The sequence below is a fragment of the Cricetulus griseus genome, chromosome 5 (assembly GCF_003668045.3).
Source record: "Cricetulus griseus strain 17A/GY chromosome 5, alternate assembly CriGri-PICRH-1.0, whole genome shotgun sequence".
Taxonomy (NCBI): Eukaryota; Metazoa; Chordata; class Mammalia; order Rodentia; family Cricetidae; genus Cricetulus; species Cricetulus griseus.
Genome location: NC_048598.1, coordinates 497,488 through 520,385, shown reverse-complemented (window position 1 = coordinate 520,385; position 22,898 = coordinate 497,488). Strand labels below are relative to the sequence as shown.

General features: G+C 44.1%; 1 protein-coding gene across 4 annotated transcripts in view; it reads left to right on the top strand.

Annotated features, from left to right (window-relative positions):
• The window catches only part of Plxna2 (plexin A2), a 196,642-nt gene that overhangs the window by 141,125 nt on the left and 32,619 nt on the right, over positions 1-22,898 (top strand). For 3 of the 4 annotated variants that reach the window (XM_027416566.2, XM_027416565.2, XM_027416567.2), the window contains exons 10-12: positions 2,671-2,871; positions 5,153-5,249; positions 8,058-8,248. In XM_027416566.2, the coding sequence (XP_027272367.1) occupies positions 2,671-2,871; positions 5,153-5,249; positions 8,058-8,248 (489 nt within the window). Of the gene's footprint in view, positions 1-2,670; positions 2,872-5,152; positions 5,250-8,057; positions 8,249-12,478; positions 13,283-22,898 lie in introns of those variants that run through there. The other variant, XM_027416568.2, reaches the window with a different exon arrangement.

Genomic DNA, 22,898 nt, shown 5'->3' with positions numbered 1-22,898 from the left:
TATTTTCATAAACCATATACATTCTGTCCTGTACCTTATGTGATCTTTAGATTACTCAGAATCTATCACTCTGTGTCAATGCTGTATGAATAACTGCTTTCTTTATTTGAAAAATAATCACAATGGGTACCTTGCATATATCTAGTATATACAGGTATAACATTATTTTTCAAATTTCTTTGGTCCTTGGCTGATGGAATACTGAAGGACAATTATGGGGAAACTTTGTCATCAAAGGTTTAAGGGATCCTACAGTCTTATTTCCTGACCTGAGATATCATACTTCCAAAAGTATATCTTTAAGAGTTCAGGCATCCTGAAATTTAAATGTTTTCTGAACTCATAGAGAAAGAGCTTGTCCTTGACAACACTTGGTTCCAAATCTGAAGTAACCTCTCTCTCTCTCTCTCTCTCTCTCTCTCTCTCTCTCTCTCTTCTCTCTCTGTGTGTGTGTGTGTGTGTGTTGTGTGTGTGTGTGTCTTTACACACACACACACACACACACACACACACACACAGCATTATACATCAGACTTACTTCTATCATAAATTCCAACCTGTTAGATTCTGGCTAGATTTTTAGCTGCTAGCTGGATGGTCTTCTTTTCAGAGGGATACCTGGGTTTCCTGTCTATAAATCTGTGAAAGACTCTGTCAAAAGTGCCTGCAGGGGATGAAAGTAAAAGAGCAGTAAAGAGCGGGTTTATGAATGGGCAGCTTGAGCAACTGGAACCTGAACTAGGACCCATCTGTCCTTGTGTCCCTTCTGATCCAGTCCCTCTCAGAAATGCTGCTTGCTGGAGTCCTCCTATGCAGTGACCTGCAGGCAGGAATGGCCCAGCTTACCATGGAAGTCTTTCTAGTCCTCCCATACAGGTCTCAGTAGGAAACTCCCCCTCTGTGTGAATAGTCATAGTCCTCATTAGATAAGGCTGTGGCTTTCGGTGACTATGAAGCTCCAGAAACCATGACCATCTGTAGTCCTAGCTTGGGAATTAAATTGCTTCTCAAGTCTCCCTTATTTCTTACCAGCCTCCAAAGTTGGGATTAAAAAGAAACTACAAAATTCTTTTGTCTATTATTTTGTTTTCTTCTTTGCATCACCCTATTGCCCTATTGCAAACAATAACTAAGTATCCACTACACATCTGACACAAGATGAAGACTTAGAATGTGCGGTAGAAAGTTTCAGGCTCAGTCCTTGAGAAGATCACAGCCCAGCAAGAAAAACAAGTCCACAGGAATTGTGGCTCCACAGATTCAGTGCAAGTATGGTGCAATACCTAGAGTTCTACCTGAAGCCAGTGCAGGAAAGGGTCAGGCCAGCCTTCCTGAGCCAAGTTGGAAGGCTGGACATTTGATGATCAGCTTACCTGATTAAATTGAGGTAGAGCAGAGGGCAGGAAGAGGATGACAGTTGTGGGTAGAAGTTAGTCTTTGATAGGAAGTAAAGGTTTGGTGTCAGTATGAGGAATGGCACCACAAAACTATGTGTTCAGTATGTCCAGACCTTGATGTACAAGAACAAACATGTTTAAAGGCAAGTAGAGACCACCATATGATCAGTTTGCATCTGGAATCTGGAGAAAAAAAAAGAGGAAGGGACTGTATATGTGCACATAAAGAAGCTGACCAGCTCTGTAGATCTTCAATAGAGATCACAATTGCTCAACGGCCTGTGTTACATAAGGCTCCTAACCGGGGTAGCTTCTGCCATCTGGAGTCCTCTTGGAGACTGTCCATACCTTGCAGAAAGTCCAGCAGTTTTGGTATTCAGGCAGCCAATATCAGCAGTACCCTCTGCAGGCCTTGTAGCCACATGAGTCCCAACATGTTCCCAAAGTCCCTCTAGGAACCAATGTTCAGAGGACAGGGAAGGTGGAGCCTCCTTCAAGATCTCCCTAGCTGATCCATGGATATTAGATTTGTTTCCATTTGATGAGTTTCCACATTCCCCCTGTAGGGGGCAGAGAAGGCAATAAGACTCAGGTCTTTTCCTGCAGAAAGGAAGAAGTCAACAATCTGTGGTATTGGACCTCTGTCTCCAGACACAAGGAGGAACACTGATCTCTCCTCCTCTCTCTCTTGTATCCTTCTCATGGCCCCTCCCTACTACACTTCCCTTTGGGGTTTTGTTTTCCAAAGCAGCATAGCATTCACACATGGTAATGAAATAAGATAAAGAGCCAGAGCAAAGATTTAGAGCATATCTGGGGGGCTGGGGTGGGGTAGTTGATCCCCTCCTGGAAAGCCTGGCTCAGCTGGAACTGAGAAGCTGAAGCTGTAGATAAGGGCTGCCTCAGGCTTCAGACAATGTAAAGGGCCAAGGGGCCAGGGAACCAGATAAAACCAGAGGTGGGGTGCCTGAGCTAGGGGCATGAACCCATGGAGGCTCTTTCATTTAGTCTCCAGAGATAAAACGCACAGTTTGCCATACTAAATTGTAATACACACCCCCAAAATTAGAATGGCTTGTGGAATGGTGTTGACAATATCAAAGCCCAGTAGGAAGAGATTTCATCCCTTACTGACTCAACATCTCTTAAATAGGGTGCAGCTCTTCTCATTGGCAACCCACCTGGAAACAGGGAGGTCCTGACTGGCATTAGGTTCTGTCCAGGTCTGGGCTCAACCCTGAGAACTAATGAAGCTCTCTGCTTGCTCACTTAGGACTGTCCCCAGCTTGTGCCCACGGAGGAGATTCTGATCCCCGTTGGAGAAGTAAAACCAATCACCCTCAAGGCCCGGAACCTTCCCCAGCCCCAGTCTGGCCAGCGGGGCTATGAGTGTGTGCTTAACATCCAGGGGGCTGTCCACCGAGTCCCTGCTCTGCGCTTCAACAGTTCCAGTGTGCAGTGTCAAAACAGCTCGGTAAGCAGCTCACACATATGCCAAGACCTTAGATCACGTAGGATCACAGGCAGCACCCACATTACCAGGGAGAGAGAAACCTGTAAACACCCTGAGCCAGTGAGTCATGTTCTTGGAGGAAAGAACCTTAATGGCAGAAATTTGGAGGTTCCTTCTGAAGTTAAAGAACACATTTTGCCATTGGTGAAGCTACTACCAAAAGGATTCAACCCCACCCAATACCCTATCCCCCATGCAATATTCACATATTGCAGGCATCATGAGGATGAGGATGGACAGAAATGGGTGGGAGGAGAGGAAGAAGATGCAGCATTTCAGGAGCCACAAGGGTTAAACCTGCCCAGAATGGTGGACAGAACGCAGGAGGTGTTTAATTATAATTCCAGCCCAGAGAAGATCTTTTTATCTGCCAACTCCCTGTCTCTGACTGTGGGGGGTCAGCTCATAGATGAGGGACATGACAAAGGTGTTGAGGGAAGCTAATTCGCCTGGGAGAGATAAAGAGAATCTGGGCCTCTTATCAGGGAGCTGTCAGATTCTGGGGTCACAAGCGTTTGATAGAATTTGTAATCGGTGCCAAGTGTGCAGGAAGCTAGACTGAGAAAGAGAGCACAACAAAGGAAGAAGGCAATGGAAGGCTGGGCAGGACAGCAATGGTGACTTGCCCTCCAGAGCTAAGTGACCATAGCTGAAAATGGGCAGCCATAAAGAGGGACTGCCCAGGAGACTTAAGAGGGTGCAGTGGGGACTGGGCCATCCAAGAGGTTGTGAAAGTCTTCCATGAGGTCAGAAGAACAAAAGACTCAGCCACTCTAGGGATTTTTTTTTCTGGTGTGCTTTAAAAATACCCAGGGAGATGTGAATACTTTATTAAACACTAATCCAAGTAAAAGCTATCTGCAGAGGGAGAGGAGGAAGCTGGGGACACAGAACAAGTCATCAGAGTGCCTGCCACCACCCAAGCTTAAGGACCTGAATTTGGATCCCCTATACCCATATTAAAAAAAAAAAAACATGCTGGTCACAAACACTTACAACTATAATCCCAGTGCTGGCGCTGGAGCCCATTGGGCAGACAGTCTAGCCAAATCTATGAACTCCAGCCCAATCTCAGAAAATGGGAGAATGATTAAAGAAGATACCTGGCCTCCATATGCATAGTGCTCATACACCCACTTGTGCACACAAACACATAAAAAATTCACCAGATACACCCGAGAGACCAACCAGCCATACCACAACTTTGCCACATGCTCTGTCATAGGCTCTGGGTGTGAGAGAACAGTAGAACATTAACTTTGAGTCCCCAGAAGTGGACTCTGGAGAGAACAAATGCACCGGCGAAATAATGCTTGTAGTTCCTGGAAAGTGCCAGACTAAAGACAGAAAATGGTAATATCAAGAACCCAAGACTGGGGCTGGGGGGACCAGAAGGAACATAAGAAAGGGCACAGGGAGATGAATGAGAACTAGACTGAATGAACAAGGGTAAGCTGAAAGGTTGGCTATAACACAATTAGTAGAAACCCAGAGATTGATACTGGGGTTCAAGATTAAAGTTGAAGATAAGAAAAGCAAAGCAGCCGGCCACTAGCTCTTACCTCTACCTCAGACTGAAAGGGCTGTCCTCTCCACATGAGGCCCTTTGCTTTTTCCTTTCCTCCCTAGTGCTGAGATTAAAGTCATGTGATCCCAAGTGCTGAGATCACCTTTGTGTGGTAGGGCTAGATCTATTTCATGTAGCTCAGTGTAGCCTTGAACTAACAGATTCATCTGCTTGTCTCTTGAGTCCTGAGATGAAAGGTGTGTGCCACCACTGCCTAGTTCTATGGCTAGCTAGTATGGCTGCTGGGATTAAAAAGTGTGTGTCACCATTGTCTGGCTCTATAGCTTGTGGATAGCTTTGCTTTCTGTACCCTCAGGCAAGCTTTAATAAATCATAAGTGATATATCACCACAGGTGGCAGTTGTAGGGAGAGAGCAACATTCCTTTTGAGATACAGTGTCAACCAGTACACAGAGAGGGCCTTCAGCAAGTGTGTTTAGAGCTGATGGATTCAGCAAGAGAAGGGGTGGAGACAGAAACCTGAGCTTCTTCAGATTTCAGAAAGTACCAAAGGCTATGTCAGAGGCTTAGGCTAGCTCCTGGTGGCCTTACTGACTACAAGTCAGGGGCAAGGTGTCATAGGGTCCGTTTGGGCAACATAAGTAGTTGCTTTGCCCTCTGGCTTCCTATAACAAAGAGCCATGAGAGATATGTGCTCTTGCGCTCTCCTTGCAGTACCAGTATGATGGGATGGACATCAGCAACCTAGCAGTGGACTTTGCTGTGGTGTGGAATGGCAACTTCATCATTGACAACCCTCAGGACCTGAAAGGTAAGCAGCTGCTTCCGGGTGCAAGTTTGATCTTTGCATGACCTTGGAAAAGGCTGGGGTTGAAGAGATCAGAGCAGGCTGCTGCTGTGCCTTGAATAGCACACTGCCTCTGCCAGCAGAGCTCTTCAGAGGCTCCTAAAGCAACATTTGAAGCCATCAAAGGAGTCCTGTTGGGAGCCTTGTTTTATTATAGCCAGAGCATCCGCCAGGCGGCTGCCCGTTCTTCTGCACTGTTCTCTGGCTCCCAGTAGCTTTGAAGTGTCTGTGGAACCTGACCTAGGAGAACAGCAGGCAGAGCGTCCTGCCAACTTCCCTAGAAATGGAGATATTGCTTTCATGCAGGCTCTCCTTCCCCTGTTCTCATCCCTGATCACTGTTACAGCACAAAGAAGGCTTGTAAGTCTGAACTCTAGTCCTGAGACTAGATAGGTATCCCTGTGCTAATGTGGGCTCACATCTGGAGCAAAGAAGCTCAGTAAGGGGGGCTGGGTTAGGACAAGAGGGAAACTCTGTGGCTCCTACCCTGTAAGCTCTCAGTACACTCATCCAGAAAGCAGGTCCTGGCAGGCTTACCCTCAGGGCAGCCCTTCAGAATGACCCACCTCCTGAACATGAGTCATAAGGCATTCATTAGGCAATTCACTTGAATTGTTTTTATTACTTACCTCAGTAACTTTAAATGTATGCTATTATCATTCCCATCCTATAGATGGTGAAACTGAGTCATATCGTAAGGGCTAAGACCGTCTGATTTCAGAGAAGGCATGCAAGTTAGTGCACGCCAAGATGAGGACCTGTTGCCATTGTTGCTGGGCTCTGGGAGGGATTTGAAGCCCTTCCCCCATCCTGAGCCCTATATACTAATATGCTTCAAGTAAATGGAATTGTCATAGCCCCTGCTGCAACCCCTGGGCAGCCTACATGGCAAGACAGACTTCCGTACTGGTAGTTGTGTTTGCTTAATCCTAGACTAGATCTTTTTAACCACTAGAAAAGATACTTTCCTTGCCAAGTTAGATCAGCTAGATCCCAGAGGTTGCACTCAGAACCTGGGGGGAAAGGTCCAGACTGGTACATCAGACTCTCCTGACATCTACACAGCTGTGTAGGTACACAAGCAGCCTCCTCATGCCTTCACACATGTGTCTACTAGATCCTTAGTGTCAGAGAAAGCTGTGTTTAAGTACTCAGGTTCCCAAACTCAGCACACCAGATTCCACTGCTGGTGCTTCTACTTGAACCATGTTAGTTTAGACTACATCCTAGTGTCTTCACACAAGCCCTAGAGGAAAGAAAGCCGACTGCTTAAGGTCTTGCTAAGGATTTGCGGAGCTCATGGCTAAAAACTACATGATCCAGACTTATAAGGGCCTCACAAGTATTTGCACAATTTCAGATTCCCTTTGCCTGTCCTGTACCTTTAGGGCCACAGGAACCGGTACTAGGGACTAAAGGTGCTGAATGGTCTATGAAGCTGGGACAGGGAAATTGGATGGAACAGAGGTGTCAGGGGGTGCTGTGGAAGAATGAAAAATGTCTCTTCCCTGGGGCATGCACCTAACCTCCAGTAGAGGCACACAGACAGGCCATGAAAGCTTAGGACAACTTGGCTGGAAAAGATGAAAAGTGACTTTCTCAGCCATTGCTCAGTATTCATCATGGAATTCTTTCTAGGAACCCTCAGAATACCCACATCCAATGGCATAGTATTTACACCTAACTACAAATCTCTAAATCATCTCTAGGTGACTTACAATGTATAATTGAATATGTGGGGAAGAGAGTTGTGCATGCTAGTTATTAAATAATGATAACAAATATCAGTCTATTCATATACAGATGTATCTACTTTTAGAAGCTGAATCCATGAGCTGATTACATGCATCTAGAGAATACACTTGGCTCTCTGAATTCCCAGTACTAACAAGAAAGGACCAAACCCTGGGCTCATGCCACAACTATGCTTGATAACTAGTTCCTCTAGGGCTTCCAAGTCAGTTAGAGAAAAATCAAAGCAAAAGGTTTGCAGATTGATCATGTGACCTGTCAAGAACTAGTTTGTCCTCTCTGGGTATACATTCTTCATCTACACACGCTGTGAACAGGACTGTGCCATGCTTTCTTTTCTAGCATGCCTCCTACTGTGGCCTTCAGGACTTTCTTTAAGCACAGCTGACACTGTTCACACACACACACACAATTTCCAGGATGCCAACTGAGATTCCTGTCTTTGAGGACCCAGCAGCAAAGCAAGCTTCACATCAGGATTCAGGCTTGAGACTGGCACCCATAGTAAGCTGTGAGGGTCAGTATGTCTCTTTGGGGCTTCATTTTTACCTGTGATGAAGAAATGAGCCCACCTCTCTTATTTGCAAGAGGTGGCAGCTTAAGAATTTTGTTAGAGTCCAAAGAGAAGATAACAGGTGTGAATTATAGCATTTAGTATATCACAAGCATTGGCAAGGACTCACTATACAACATCTCATCCAAAGTTGCCCTAAACCAACTATTATCTCCAGGTTAGAGATATGCAAACAAGATTCAGAGAAGTAAAATACTTTGTCACACTGCTAGGAAGTAGGGAAATGACAGTTAAAACAGAGATATAATCCAGTCTAGAAGCAGAAACCTTTAACCCATTATTTTCTGCTATACCTCTAGATGACTGCCTAGTCACCTTATTCATTCTCCATGTTTTGCTCGTGCAATGATGCTGTCTATGGTCGGGGCAGATCTGTTGCATCTACAAACAGAGAGTATGTGGTGAGCCTCTGCAGCCCTATCCATGACAGCCTCCTCTCTTTGCAGTACATCTCTACAAGTGTGCAGCCCAGCGGGAAAGCTGTGGCCTCTGCCTCAAAGCTGACCACAAGTTCGAGTGTGGCTGGTGCAGTGATGAGCACAGATGTACCCTCCACCAACACTGCCCCAGCACTTCTAGCCCCTGGCTTGACTGGTCCAGCCACAATGTCAAATGCTCCAACCCCCAAATCACAGAGGTAAGTCCCCAACTTCCAAAAGAGAAAGGGACAGCCAGAGACATAGGAAAGAAATGTACTTGTGGATGAATTCCTGAAGAGGGTATATTTTGGTGGAGAGAAATGGAAGGCTGTGTGTGTGTGTGTGTGTGTGTGTGTGTGAGAGAGAGAGAGAGAGAGAGAGAGAGAGAGAGAGAGAGAGAGAGAGAGAGAGAGAGAGAGAGAGAGAGAGAGGGAGGAGGGGGCAACATTGGTCTAGAAATGGGTGTCAGTGACAGGAGTACGGGCCATGCCACATGCAGCACATGAAGTGTGTACATGTCTGCATACTCAAATATATGAGGAAGGCATAGCCAGGTAGGGACCAGACATTGATTCCATGGTAAAGGATCATTTCAGAAAGCAGCTTTGGCTTTTCTCAGCAGAGATGCTATTTGGGTAACTACAATTAGTTCAGAGGTACAAAATTGGAAACTGAAGAAATAGACAGGCCATGTTTTAGCTACATACTATTCCTTGGGATTTTTTTCTTGGTCCCAGTTTGTTTTGTGCATTTTTCATGGGAGCAAATAAAGTAATTAATTATATTGGAAAAATGATATTTCCAAAATAGCAAGTTGCAAAGGAAGGCGAATTGGTGATGTGGAGAGAAATAACAACTGCTTGGGTGTGAGTGGTCTGGAGAGGCACAGTTGTATTTAATTCTGGTTGCTGTCAACTGTTCCCCAGTCGATAATTGTTACTTTTTCTTTGAATCTAAATTGTGCATTCTCTATTAAGAACAAATTCCTTGGCAGGTTACATGGTGGTCTGCAGAGCTTATGGTTTCAGAGAAAAACTATTCCTGTGTTCATCTTTCCTGAGCTGATGCACTGTCCCTGTCTTTGCACCATTTTCCCCCAAAGCCATGTTCCTTTTCTCTGTGTCATGCAATATTAGGAAACTTCCTGAATTCCTTTCAGATGCAATCAGAGTGCCTCAGTTCAGTTTAAGGAAAACAAAAACCTCAGTATCACAGGATGAACTGTTTGAACAGGGGGCAGATATTTATTTAACATGCTTGGCTTTGATATATTTATAGTTCTTACAGCAACTATATGAAGTTAAGTTTTCTCAGCTCCATTTCACAGAGGAGAAAAAATGAGTCTGAAATTCACACAGCAGATAAGAGGCAGCACCAGCATTTAAGCTCAGATTTCATTAAAAAGTTACTCTCGAATTCTTCATGATTTACCAAAGGAATATACAATTAGTGCTGCTTACCTTAAGCCTATTCCATTGCTAACATAGGCCAGATAGATGTGACCCACCCCCATGTGAGGGGACACTGTGTCAAGTGCTCCAACCCCCAAATGAGCAAGGTAAGGCCCCAAAGTTCCAGAGAAGTTTAATACAAGACCATGGAAAGGATTGCGGTATGCTGCTGTTTTGTACATGAGTCTCTGTGGAGAAGAATGCAGCTGATAAGGAATGACAGAACAGCTGCATCATAGTGTTGTTCTGTGACAGGATAAGCTTACACAGGTGTAGACCCTGACCCCAGACAGGGAGTGGCTTTACATTCAGATGTGGCCAGTGACTATGCCTGCAGATTTTTTTTGATTGATTTTTTTATTTTTTTTACATTTTGAAGAAAATGTAAAAGACTGACATACTGGCATGCTTCTGTCTCCACCCTCCTAGCATCTTGAAGTCTTTGGAGCCCTGTGCTTTATCTGTTCTAGTGGTTTCTGGCAGCTTCCAGCCTGAAAACGTTTATTGTCCCATGTTTTGTAAAACGTCTTTCTGCTGTCAATACCTGTGGTGTCCAAACCTTAAATCAGGAGAGATTCTGTCATCAGCAAGCACTTCCTACCTCCACAGACTCTGGGAGTGCAAAGCCTGGTGTCTGCTCTCAGCCTGGCTAGAGCTTCTGTAAGCCCTAAGGTTAGCTGCTCACAGGGAAGCCTTTGCCTCTACCACCTACCCTGTTCACAGAGTGAGGACTGACAGGCTGCTGGGTTCACAGAGGACACCAAAATTACAGGAGGCTAATTAACCTCCTGAGGTAATTAGGCTATAATTGATTTTTCCAATGAATGCATCAGCAAAAGAAGGTGTTCCAAGACTCCTAATGGTAATTTTCATGTTGAGGATGTTGAGATATAAAAGAGCATCTTTGGGAGCGACAAACCTGTGCTATGCTCAGGGACATCACTCTAGATAGGACATACAGCAGTGAGTATCCAGGCCTGGAAAGACTAGACTGTTATCTGTCCTATTTTCTTTGATGTTGTAACCCCTATCCCCACCAGACCTTCCTTCACCTATAAGTTGTTTTCTGTTTCTTCTAACTGGTCACTTACAAAATAATTTCATATTTATAAAAAGATAAAAAATACTACAAAGAACATTCATATCCTCTTTACCCAGGTTTACCAAAGTTATCATCTTCCAGAAGCATAATGTTATTTTCAGTTAATGTTGATCCAGTAATGTCATCTGATATACATGCCTTTTTAGCATTTTTCCAAATTGTCACAATGACATCCTTTCTGTGGTCCAATCTGGGAACCAGCGTGATGTTCTATTATGACACTGTCTTTTCCCTTTAATCTACAATCCTAATAATGCCCTTTAGCGACCTTCATGATATTAAAGAGTCTAGGCCTGTAACACGAAAAATAAAAAGAGCCAGAGACAGGTATTGGGATTCAAGCTTCAAGCTGAAGATCAGAAAAGCAAAGCAGCCAAGCCAGTAGATCTTACCTCTACCCAGCTGAAATGGCAATCCTGTCTCCACGAATCCTTAGAGGCAAAAGGCTCTTAATTCCTGTCTCCTCCTCCTTGTATTCCTTTCTCCACCCAGCCATATCACTCCTGTCTCCACCTCCCAAGTGCTGGGATTAAAGGCCTGTGATCCTAGGTGCTGAAATCACTTTTGTGTGAGCTGTTTCTTTTAGGACTGAATCAATTTCTTGTAGTCAATGTGGCCTTGAATTAATAGAGATCTGTCTACCTCTTAATCCTGAGTCCTGCAATTAAATGTGTGTACCACCACCAAGTAGTTCTATGGCTGCTGGGATTAAAGGTGTGTATCACCACTGCCTGACCTCTATAACTTGTGGATGACTTTGCTTTCTGAATCCTCCAACAAGCTTTAATAAATCATAAATAATATATCATCACATAGGCTGGTTATGTTGTCAGTGTCCCTCAATTAGGATATACCTAATGTTGCCTCATGGTTTAATTCAGGCTGGATACTTTGGGCAAGAGCCATTAAAAGAAAAGGAGCACATAAACCAACCTGAAGGGGATCTGAAGGGAATAAGAATCCACAGTTCTTGCTGATGATGAACAGACATTTAATAGGAGGGGAAATGTATCTTCACACTGCAATCCCAACTAATAAATATAGAAAGAATTATGGAAAAAGAAAGTCATAGTTTTAACATGCATGTCTGTAACTGTGTTCAGGTAAGGATGGTCCTTAGATGAAAAGATAAGGTGAAAGTTGATGAAAAATAGGATACTTACCCAATCTTGAGCTATCTTTGTATAAGATCATTAATTGCAGTGGGAATTAATTAACAGTAGCTTCTCAATGAAGAAAACTAGCCAGTCCTGCTCGAAGTTTAACCAAAAAAATCAGTGTTCATATCACCAAAACAACCCTGAAGACCTCCAGATAAAATACCCCCTCCTAAAAGAGTTCAATCTCTTTTCTGTGGCATTATTTTTATTGCAAGAATAAATAATTTGTTCAAGGTAATCTGTAAGAGAAATCAACTCATTTTCTTCAACTTTCTTGGATAATCCTTTTGCTGGCATAGCTGTTGTTTGAAATCTCATTTATGGGTCTTCTATGTATTGATAATCTGTATACATATCCTCCCTTATCTTCAGAAAATGTTGTCCTCAGTACCACCACTCAGGGTAGCCAACCCAAGCCACTAACTATATGATCCTTCTAGAACTGAGAGGAAGAAAGGATCTATGATGGTCTATGTCCAACCATGAAAACAAAGTGTGGCTTCAAGTGGTGCTCTTCTGCTTGTGAACAGAGAGATAAATGACCTCAAAGATGCTCCACTGTAAAGAAAGAAGTGGGCTCATGAACAGTTACATGAATAGCTGTGTCCTTCCCTAACCCTCCTTATCCTACTGTCTCCATAGCAACCAGGGCTACCCCTAAAGATCCATCTATTATAGATTCTCCATGCAGGACAAGTTGTACAGCCTATTGAACTTCCTCTTTTGCATATACAGGTTAGGACCACCTCACTGTCTGCTCCTTCTCACCAACTCATGACATAATAATGATGCTGCTCCCATGGAAGGACCTGAAAGGTTGCTTTTGTTTCCAGCTGTCACCCAGGATTCTGTGCACATGTCATCTGTTAACACTTGGAACAGATGTATTGAGGACTAGAATGCCTACAGCATACCTATCCAACCAAGAATGCCTATATTATCCCCAGCCTTGGCCTCAGAGCCTACTGGGACCTCAACAATGAAACTATTAGGAGTCCCCCAACTAGAAATGTGTTTTTAAAAGCTGTGAACTCTCAGGAGTCAGCAGAAAGGGGAAAGAGACAGAATATGTTCTCAGGAAAAGAAACTTGAAGATTTAAAAGGTCTCTGAAACAAATGCAGTGAAAGTCCCCACACTGGTCTCTGCTTTTAGTTTCCTAGGGGGTAGCCTAAGAAAGGATCACAGACAAGGTGGTGTACATAACAGAAATATATTTTCTCAGGTGTCTGGAAGCTACAAGTCCAAAATCAAGGTGTCAACAGATTTGAGTTCTTGGGAGGGCTATGAGGGAAAATCTGCAGCAGGCCTCACTTCTAGATACTGGTGCTTTGATGATACCCTGACTTGTAGATTTGTCATGCAACCTCTTCCTCATGTTCACATTATGACATTCTCTCTGTGTATCTGTGGTGGTGCTAGGAATTATAACTTGTACATATAAAGTGGAGGATTCAGCCCATCAAAATGAGAATTCTAATAAAGAAGGTCACAGCTCACTGAGAAATAAATTCTCTAATTAAAGAATATTTAGTTGGTTACCACTGCATGCCAGACATTATTCTTGAGTTGGAGGTTGCTACAGGAGTGACTGAGACCTGGAAAGACACAGCTTCTCCCAACACAGCCCCAACCTTGAACATTGGCTACTTGAATGATATTGGAAAGTGCCTTCTCCACTGGCCATTTTGCTCCCTCTTCTAACCTACACCTTGGCAACTGTCTCCTCTCTAAAAACAGGTCTGACTATAGCAGAATAGTGTATCGAGAGATAAGGAAGACACCACCTCAGACAAGCAGGAGACAAAATTCTACTTTGGGGCTTGACAATAATGATAGCTTTCATTGAACATGATTCTGTTCTTTAAACCATTCATTCTCATCCTCCAAACAAGATGGTTGTAATTATTGTAAGAACTGGGGGAATGGTGCTTGGGAAAATCAATAATTTATCCAAAGTCACACATCTGGTTAGCAGCAATATAGAGGCTGAAAACTAGGACTCTGTTGTTATTGCAGCAGAGGGTATCCTGTGCCCATCTGATGTGTCTTGGAACACACCAACAGATGTCAGACTTACTGAGTACTTCAGCACCCTTTGAAATAAGTTACCTGTACTTAATTATTCCACACATAATCAGGTTCGGCCTCATTTCTATGAGTGTGGGAAACACTTTGGAAATTTGGGGTTTATGTTTGCTTAAGGCAACCATATTTTTTTTCTTTCAGGCAGTCTTTTATTTAATGCCTACTCCAACTGTTATATAACATGGAGTTGGTTTTGGTCTTTGTCCACCAGTGCAATAGTGGCAGAAGTAACTCTTAGGCTTCCTGGGTGGAAGTTTGACCTCTGACACATCCCTATCTAGTGGGACAACCCAAAGGATAGAACCCAGATGGTGTGCACCTGCAGGCTAGGACAGAGATCAGGCTAAGCAAGGCACAGAAGTCTTGAGAAACAGAAGGAATCACAGAGATGACACCTCAGGCATGACTGGAAACCTACCACACTTGAAATCTGAAAGAATATGTCTGTGTGTTTTCTAAAACCACATGCCATGTGCTGCATTTTCCAGCAAGGATGTACTGACACCAGGCAATTTCTTCATTGACTGCTGTATAAATTTCACTTAGTAAAAATTTCAACCTCACAGAATTCTATTTAACTTGTTTCAGGTAAATGCAACTGGGATAGAAAAATCAAGTATAAAACAGTACACATTGTCCTCCAAAACTTAGGATAAATCATTTTTGATATACTAGTTTGAGATAATCCATCCCTCCTGTTGCCCCTGCTTTCCACATGGAAAATAATTTCAAGGAGATTGTTTCTACCCAAACTCTTTCAAATGCTAACGCATGTATGGAACTGCTCAAGAAGCTAGGACAGTTGTAAGTATTTAGCCAAACAGCTACACCACATATTTTTAAGAAAGACCAAAATCCACCTGCTCAGGGCTGGAGTGACTCACTGGAAAGTTACCAATAAATAAGTCAGCCAGCTTTCCTGAGAAACAAGCCAGCACTCTGATCTCCTGTTCATTTATTTGCAGGCCTCATTAATATAACATCACTGCAACAAACAGCTAACGGGGGATGGTGTCAGGATGAATAATGGAGTTACTCTGCTGAGATAACAATTAGGTTTTGAATGCACTATCAGCTAAGACAGCGCTAGCAAGGAGTCACCCCAGGCAGGAGAGCTGGCACCACTGAAGCTACAGATTCCTGCAGAGCTCCTCAGCCAGCCCTAGTGACTGTGAAGAATGTATACTCACAGGCATGCATGTATCACACACACACACACACACACACACACACACACACACACACACACACACACACACGCATGCATAAATGCAGGCACACATGCATGTGTGCACACAAACATGGAAAAGCACATGATCATTTGCTGTCATGGACTTAGTGTCTAAATGTGTTTGGGAGCCAGGGTACAATGGAAACTTGCATGTGTATAGTTGGCATCAGCAAGAGTACACTATGCTACAGGAAGGGAGCAAGGATTATGAAGAAGGAAGAGTTGGCTACATGCCAACACATATCCATCTGTCTGCTCCTAGAACCCAATCTGACATAGAACATGTAATACACAGTTGGGAATACTTCTCCCTCCCACCCAGAAGTTCTGATGTCAGTCTCTCCTTTCTCCCGTAACCTCAGCAAAAGAAACTGACACCATGAAGACTCTAGCAAGGGCTGCAGAGGTCACAGAGAGGCAGCATCCAATGCCACAAAATAGGATGTGCACTTGAATCAAGTCCCTGCCAAGAACATTGTCCATCTGCCTAGGAAGCTCATAAAAAGCAAAGCCATTTTTCTTTCGGCCAAAAGCTACCCTTGTCTCTGCATGAATTTGTTAATTCTTAGATGGTGATAAGAAAAATAATAGCTACATTCACTGATTGCAATACTGATTGATAGGTCTTCTTATGAAGCCCATTTTAAAGATGAAGGTTGTGAGTAGTGACAACTTTGTTGTTATATCAGTAGTTTGTTTAACCCTCAGCTGCTTGACTCTAGAGCCTCTGCCCCCTCCTTTGGGCCACCAACCAGCTCCCAAATCATGACACAGAGACGTCTTGTTAGTTATGAATGCTTGACCTAGCTTAGGCTTGTTTCTGGCTAGCTCTTTTTAACTTAAATTAGCCTGTTTCTCTTTTTCCTTGAAGCTTTTTACTTTTCATTCTTTCTGTATAACTTACTTTCACTGTTACTGGTGTCTGCTGACTGGCAGCTGCCTGGCTTCTGACCCTGGGTGTGTCTCCCTTGTTCTCTCCTCTTACTTCCTTCCAGCCTCTGCTAAGAAGGGAGGAAAGCCAGAAGTCCTACCTTCAGCGTCATCTTGGGAGGCCAGGCATACATGAGTTGAGAGGATAGGGCAAGCCAAATTAGGAGCATGGACAGGGAAAAGGAATGCTAGGAAACACAAAGTGGGAAAGAACAGAAGGAAAGACAGTGAACACCAAAGCCAGCAACGGGGCTCCTGGTAATAACAGGGAGGCCCAGCCTCAGCCGAGAGAAAGAGGCTAGTGCTGAGCAAAAGGATCTGAGCAGAGACTAAGGCAGGTGCTCATAGCTGATGACTTGGTCTCTGAAGGGTTGGGGACAATTACCTCAGACTGTGTTACACGGAGACTAAATACATGTTAGATAGATCCCCTGCATTCTGTCATTCTGTGTGCAACCTTGAGCTGGTTACTTAACATCACTGGAATGCTATTCCACACCTGTGAAATGGGGAAAGTAACAGCACTGCTCTAGTAACTTGTTTTGAGCCCTAAGTAGGATACAATATTAAGCCCTAGGTGCAATTTCTGTCTCATTCTGAACACTTCATAAGTAAAGAAACAACAAGCATCATTATCAGAGAAATTTCCCATGCCTTGGAGATGATGAACTGTTTGTCTTATTTCTCCTTGTCCCTATAAGCCAGGAGACATTCCTAAAGAAGACAGTGTTTCTAGGGTGCAAGCCAAGGTTTGGGAATCTCTCATCAGGCTCCGCTGACTCTAAGGGAGGCCCAAACTTTGCCCCTCCAAGACCTTACCCAGGCCTTGCCTGAGTTTATGGTTGCACACAGCCAGCCTAATCACTTTCCCCTGGCTGCCAACCCCCTAGGACCTTCAGCACCTCCCATTCTGCTTCCTCATGTAGCCCTTTAGATCACCCCAGCTGTAATTAATCAGCTGCATCTGTTCTTGCCCTTGAGCAGATTTGTGGCACAGTTCCCTGGAAACGTTCAATTAGTGGCTGCAAGAATGAGGGCAGTTGTAACATCACTGTGCTGCTTTCCAGGTCAGAGCACCCACAAAGGAAAACAAACATGACAGAGTCCAGAAAGATTAGAAACTGAGCCAAAGTGCTTCCAGGGTGTTCACCAGGGCTCCATTTGATTCTACAGATATTGATGGAGGTCTGAGCATGTAGAGAGGTGGATCACCAAACCAAAGGTTCCAAAAGCTTTGGAGGATCCAGAAAAAAGTCAGAATTTTCCCATTAGTCATCTACCATGAGCCCATGAGCTATGCCCAAGACATGCTAGTGTTCTTCTGTGTCCTGCTGTCTCTATTATCCTGGCTTAACATTTGTAAACCAAAAGGTGCATGGCATGGGCTTGGATAAGCCACTTCATGTTTGAGAGAGTATAGATAGGGTTTCTTGTTACTAGACTGAGCCCTGAAGTGTTTCTCTTAGATCCTCCAAAGCACAGGCTACCTTTCCCCCTCAACAACTAGATACCAATCATCTTAAGACAAGGTAACAGGATAACTTAAAGCTCCATTGAAATGCAAATATAGAGTAAATATGGTGGCACTTGCCTGTGATACTAGTGCTCAAGAGGCTGAGGCAGGAGTATCTCCAACAAGTTCAAGGCCAGCCTGAGTTACATCAATGAGAGCCTGACTGAAAGAAACCACACATACACACATACACACACACACACACACAAAAAAAAAAAAAAAAAAAAAAAGGAGGGAACCCTGTAACAAAAGTTTTCTTTTGGGGAAAGAAACCTCAAATAGAAAAACAACACAAGGCATAGGAAAGATGTCCAAGGTTTACCTTCTGCTAGATACTGCCCACAGTGAGTCTCATTAATGGTGTGTATGACAAGCAGAGAAATGATGTAATCACAGGCCCTCCTGACTACACATTGATTACTTAGGAACTTGCTCAAACCCCAGCCTTATATGGGTCACTCTGCCCCAGAGAATGACAGAAACACTAGGATATAGAGCAAAGAACACACACACCCCCCAGCAAAAGGTTCCAAAACTATCTTCAGAGGAGGCACAGACATTACAGAGGCAAAGACCAGGGGTGTGATTTCTGTCTTCAGTCTCTGAAAGAAGTTTGATGAGATATCTGCTCAGTTCTCCATTCCATGAAGAACCAAATTAGAAATTGGATTAAATTAAGAGGATTATAGGAAGGAGTTCTGAATGGCTGCAGTAGGAATACACTAGAGCACCCCCAAGCAACACATAGGCACCCCCCTTCTTCCAGGCATAGTTAGAGAACACAATGTGTTCCAGAATTTGATACAGACCAGCATTTCCCAGTACCAGGAATTGGGGATATTTGTTGACTGTTGGTCTGAGCTAGGCAGTATGCTAAATATTAGATTGCTAAGAAAAGCACAATCATCTCAGTCTTAAAATAATTAATGTCATTGGTGAAATGGGCAGTGACAGTCCTGTCTGGCCATGGTCTTTGGGGTGGTCCTCAAAGCCCTGTCCTCAGCACCACCACTTCCTGGCCAAAGTTGACCTGCAAGAAACTTCTCAGGTTTTCTCCTGAAAGTTCTCCTTCCAGATCAGCAGAAAATTCACACCATCTCTTAGCTTTCCAACAGCCCCTATGTACCATGTTCTTCTGCAAGCCCTGTGTGCAGGGAAGCACACAGCAGGAAATTATACATTGTTATGACCTGCTCTCTGAACTAACAAGCTGCAGCTTTCCAAATATTAGCTAACTTAGTCCTGGCATCCTCCCTTTGAGGCCGTCAGTATTATCAGCTTTCAGATGAGGATGTTCAAGGTCACATAGCTCAGGAGTGTCAGAGCTGCTTTCCAAAACCCAGGTCTGCCAGACACCATAGGCCACCTGATGTCTTCTTGCTGCAGATACTGCCTGGATACCAGAAGGTCTCACTTCCTTGCCCCAGAGCAGTCAAAAGTTTACAGAGCATCTGAAACTGGAAGCCAAAATAGGCAAATATGCCCAACATCCCAACCATGTCTGAGTTTATGTTGTGTCAGTGGAGGCTTCAGTATTACTCTACCACCCTCTTACCACCCTTTTACCATCCCCTGAAGCTCTGCTGCCCCTTTTAGATCAGGAATTCTTTCCCTGGACTTTTGCAGGCAGTAACTGGACATGTAAGCAGTTAAACTCTATATGCCCATGTGTAAGCCTGGCTACCAATAGCATCGAGGCTTTATGGAGTGATGTCCTGGGCATCCTGAAATTTCATGCTACTAAGAAAAACTTCGAGGACAGATTCTCACTGGGGAGGATCCTGGGAACTCACCAGATGCCTAGTTTGAAACGTTGTCCTGAAGGGGTATTATTTTCTTTCTTTCTCTGGACAACAAATCCTTCCAACCAAGATTTCTTCCTGCACCCTGCACAGTTGGTTCTGGGGAGGAATGAGGATTCCTGTGCATGCCAGATTCCTGTGACTCAGGCCACCATATAGATATCTCAGACATCTGGAAAGAATCTGGTGGACAGAATTCTATAGAATGCTTTCCTCTTTTGCTTTGTTTTAAGCACAGACTGCCAACCTGACCCTCTCTGACTTTTGAACTTAGGCAAAACTAAATGCATTGAAAGGCATAGAGAGTTTTTAAGTCGTGTGTGTGTGTGTGTGTGTGTGTGTGTGTGTGTGTGTGTGTGTGTGTGTGTGTAACCTGCAGAGGCCATAAGAGGATTCAGGTCCCCTGAGCTACAGTTAAGTTACAGGAGGTTGTATGCCACCCACTGTGGGTAATGGGAATCAAACTTTGGGCCTCCACAAGAGCAACAGTGCTGTGATCAGCTGAGCCATCTGTCTAGCCCTGACAAGAGATTTTTAAAGTGCATCTAATATAGGAACCACTAATTTCTAGTAGGACACAGAGGTCATATTATAGAAGGGAAGGAAGATATTTGCCTCGGTAATGATCACAACCACTGAGCCAAGTTGAACCCTCGGCGGTTGTGAGACTTACATGGAGGAACATAGAGACCCTTTGGGTCAGAGTGAGTGAGATGATAAAGCCTGCTTAGCTCTATTCATCCATGGGAGTGAGAGCTAAAAGGACCTGGACCTTATTAATTATACATGACAGATGAAGGAAAAATAACTATTGAAGATGCTTGCAAAATTTCTGGCCAGGAGCATAGTGACCCCATTTACCTTGAAAGAAACTCTGGAAGGATAATTGGGTCTTGGTAGAAAGAAGAAAAATTAAGAGCTGATTTTTAGATATTATGAAACTTGGGGCATCTGGTGGACATGCAGGTGGAAGTAGAGATGTCCTATAGCAATTGAACATATGAAGCTCAGGAGAGAAGTGTGAACTGACAACAAAGATTTGGAAGTCATCAGTAATGGGGGCCTTGGGAACCCTCCTGAAAATCAGATAATCATAGCTCATCTATATTTTGGAAATCCAGACATTTTGTTTTAATCAAAACTGTAATCTATACATTTCTTTAAGCCCAAGGCTGGGTACTGCTTTGCTATTCTTTACTCTGAACTATTGGGCCACCTCTTCCCACTGATGACAATATAAGAGGCAGTCCATAAAGGAGAACTCTCCTGAGGACTCAGCTTCCCCAGCACTTGCCACACCTGAGGATCTGGTCTGATGATCTAGGAAGGTTCCAGTTTGCACACCAGTAGCTGATAGCTGGACTTACACACATCTTTGACATATACCTTCATGCCAGGACACTTGCTCATAATTTACCCAAGTCTTCTCTAAGCTGATTTACACTTCTGAGCAGCTCTGTGCCAACAGACTGACCCCACAACCCAGTGCCTGTAATCTGTGTCTAACGGACCCTCAATGTTAGAAGAAACTGCTGTCATGACTGAACAACAGGGGAGCTGCACTGTGAAACCTTCCAGAGGCAGAGAGTGCCTGTGCTACCTGCAAGACCAGAATATTTTTAGGCTTTCCAGAAAGATTTCATTTCATAGTTTTGTTTTGTTTTTTTTTTTCTGAAAGGTTGTAATTAGCTGTAGTGAGCAAAAGAATGTATTTAAAAAATAAATAAAAGTGGGAGGAAAGGAACCAAGAAAAGGAACCAGCCAGCACAGTGCTGTCCAACCCATTGGGTAGGTTAATTCCTGCCATGCAGGTGCTGGGGTTGGGGTGGAAGTGGGTGGAACACCAGGAAACCCAGTCCAAAGTGTCCAACAAAACCAGGAACTAAAAGCATATTCTTGCCTATTGATGCTTTTCTGCAAAGGGAGAAGCAGCTCCTTCCCCCACCTCTCATGACAAAGGTCTAACTCCCAAAGCAGGATTCCTGGCCTCTGAAAAACTGTGCCAGAGCCAAGCAGACTATCCAGAGCACACTCTTCTTGGCATTTTAGTTTCCAAGAACGGAAGAGCCACAGAGACATTCTACTCCTGTGAGCTTCTTCTCTTCCACGTCCTTCCTTCTTTCATCTCCCCCAACACATAGATATGCCTGTGAGTCTCCTTGGCGATTTCTCCCTTAATGTTTAGTTTCATTTTTAAGGTGGATTATTTTATTCCAAGAAAAGGGAATCAGAGTCACAGACAAGGTGACCCGAGTGAAATTAATCCCCAGAATAGTGTTCTCAGGGTCTTACAGGCAAGATTCAGGAAGCAGAACCATTGAAGGCCCATAGAAATGCAAGGGGAGTCAGCAGACTCAATCAGTCCTAGCTTGGCAACTACCACACTGTGACAAAGTCTGATCAGCATACCACCAGTAATGAGGTAGGGAGAGCTATCACTACCCACACTCCACGTCTTCCTTGCTGGGTAGGCCATAGGGTTCCATGTCTGAGAGGGTGGCAGGACTCAGGGTATCTCCATCACCAGAGGAGGAGTGCCCTTTCCACCTAGACTCACCCAAACTGACTGCTGCTCCTGTTCTAACAGGAGTCAATTATGCTAGATGGTCAGCTTGATATAAGCTAAAGTCATCTGAAAAGAGGAAGCCTCCATTGAGAAAATACTCCCATAAGATCAGGTTGTAGGCAAATCTGTAAGGCATTTTCTTAACTAGTAATTGTTGGAGGAGGAGGCCCCAGCACATAATGGCTAGTGGTCCTGGGCTCTGTAAGAAAGCAGGCTGAGCAAACCATGAGGAACAAGCCAGTAAGCAGCACCCCTCCTTAGCCTCTTCATCCACTCCCATCTCCAGGTTGCAACCCTGTTTGAGTTCCTACCCTCACTGCTTTGATGGTGTGGAATTGTGATCAAAATAAACCCTTTCCTCCCCAGCTTGCTTTGGGTCATGGTGTTTCATCACAACAATAAGAATCCCAAATAAGACAACCAGGATGTACAGTCTTAAGGAGGAATCTGTTCAGTGTCCAAGAACACAAAGGCCTCTGCCCAGACGCACCATCCTGGGATTGTAGTGGACTCTTGGTCTCAAGTCTTGCCTTTTTTATATAGTGCAGTGAAAACAGCTACCTTTTTATTGCTGTGTACAAGTTGCTTAAGATTTTGGATCCATCCCTAACATCTCTAGCTCTCATTCTTCTCTCTATAAAATGAAATCTTAGAATACGATGCCCCGGGGCACTCCTGCCTCTACCCCTGCATTGGCAATCATGATGCCCCGGGGCACTCCTGCCTCTACCCCTGCATTGGCAATCATGATGCCCCGGGGCACTCCTGCCTCTACCCCTGCATTGGCAATCATGATTCCTCTGTTCTTGGGAACTGAGTTCACTCAGATCAAGATCAGCCTGTTACTTCCCACTTCAGGTAACTGCAGATTTCAAAGCATGAACGTGTTCAATGGGATTCACTGGATTCCAGAGCAGTTTATATGCTTTGACATTCTGTAAAATCTAAAGAAACTTCTTGGCTCTAACATGTGTTATGAGAAACAATGGTAAGCACGTATCTGTGATACTCTCCTCAGCCACATCCA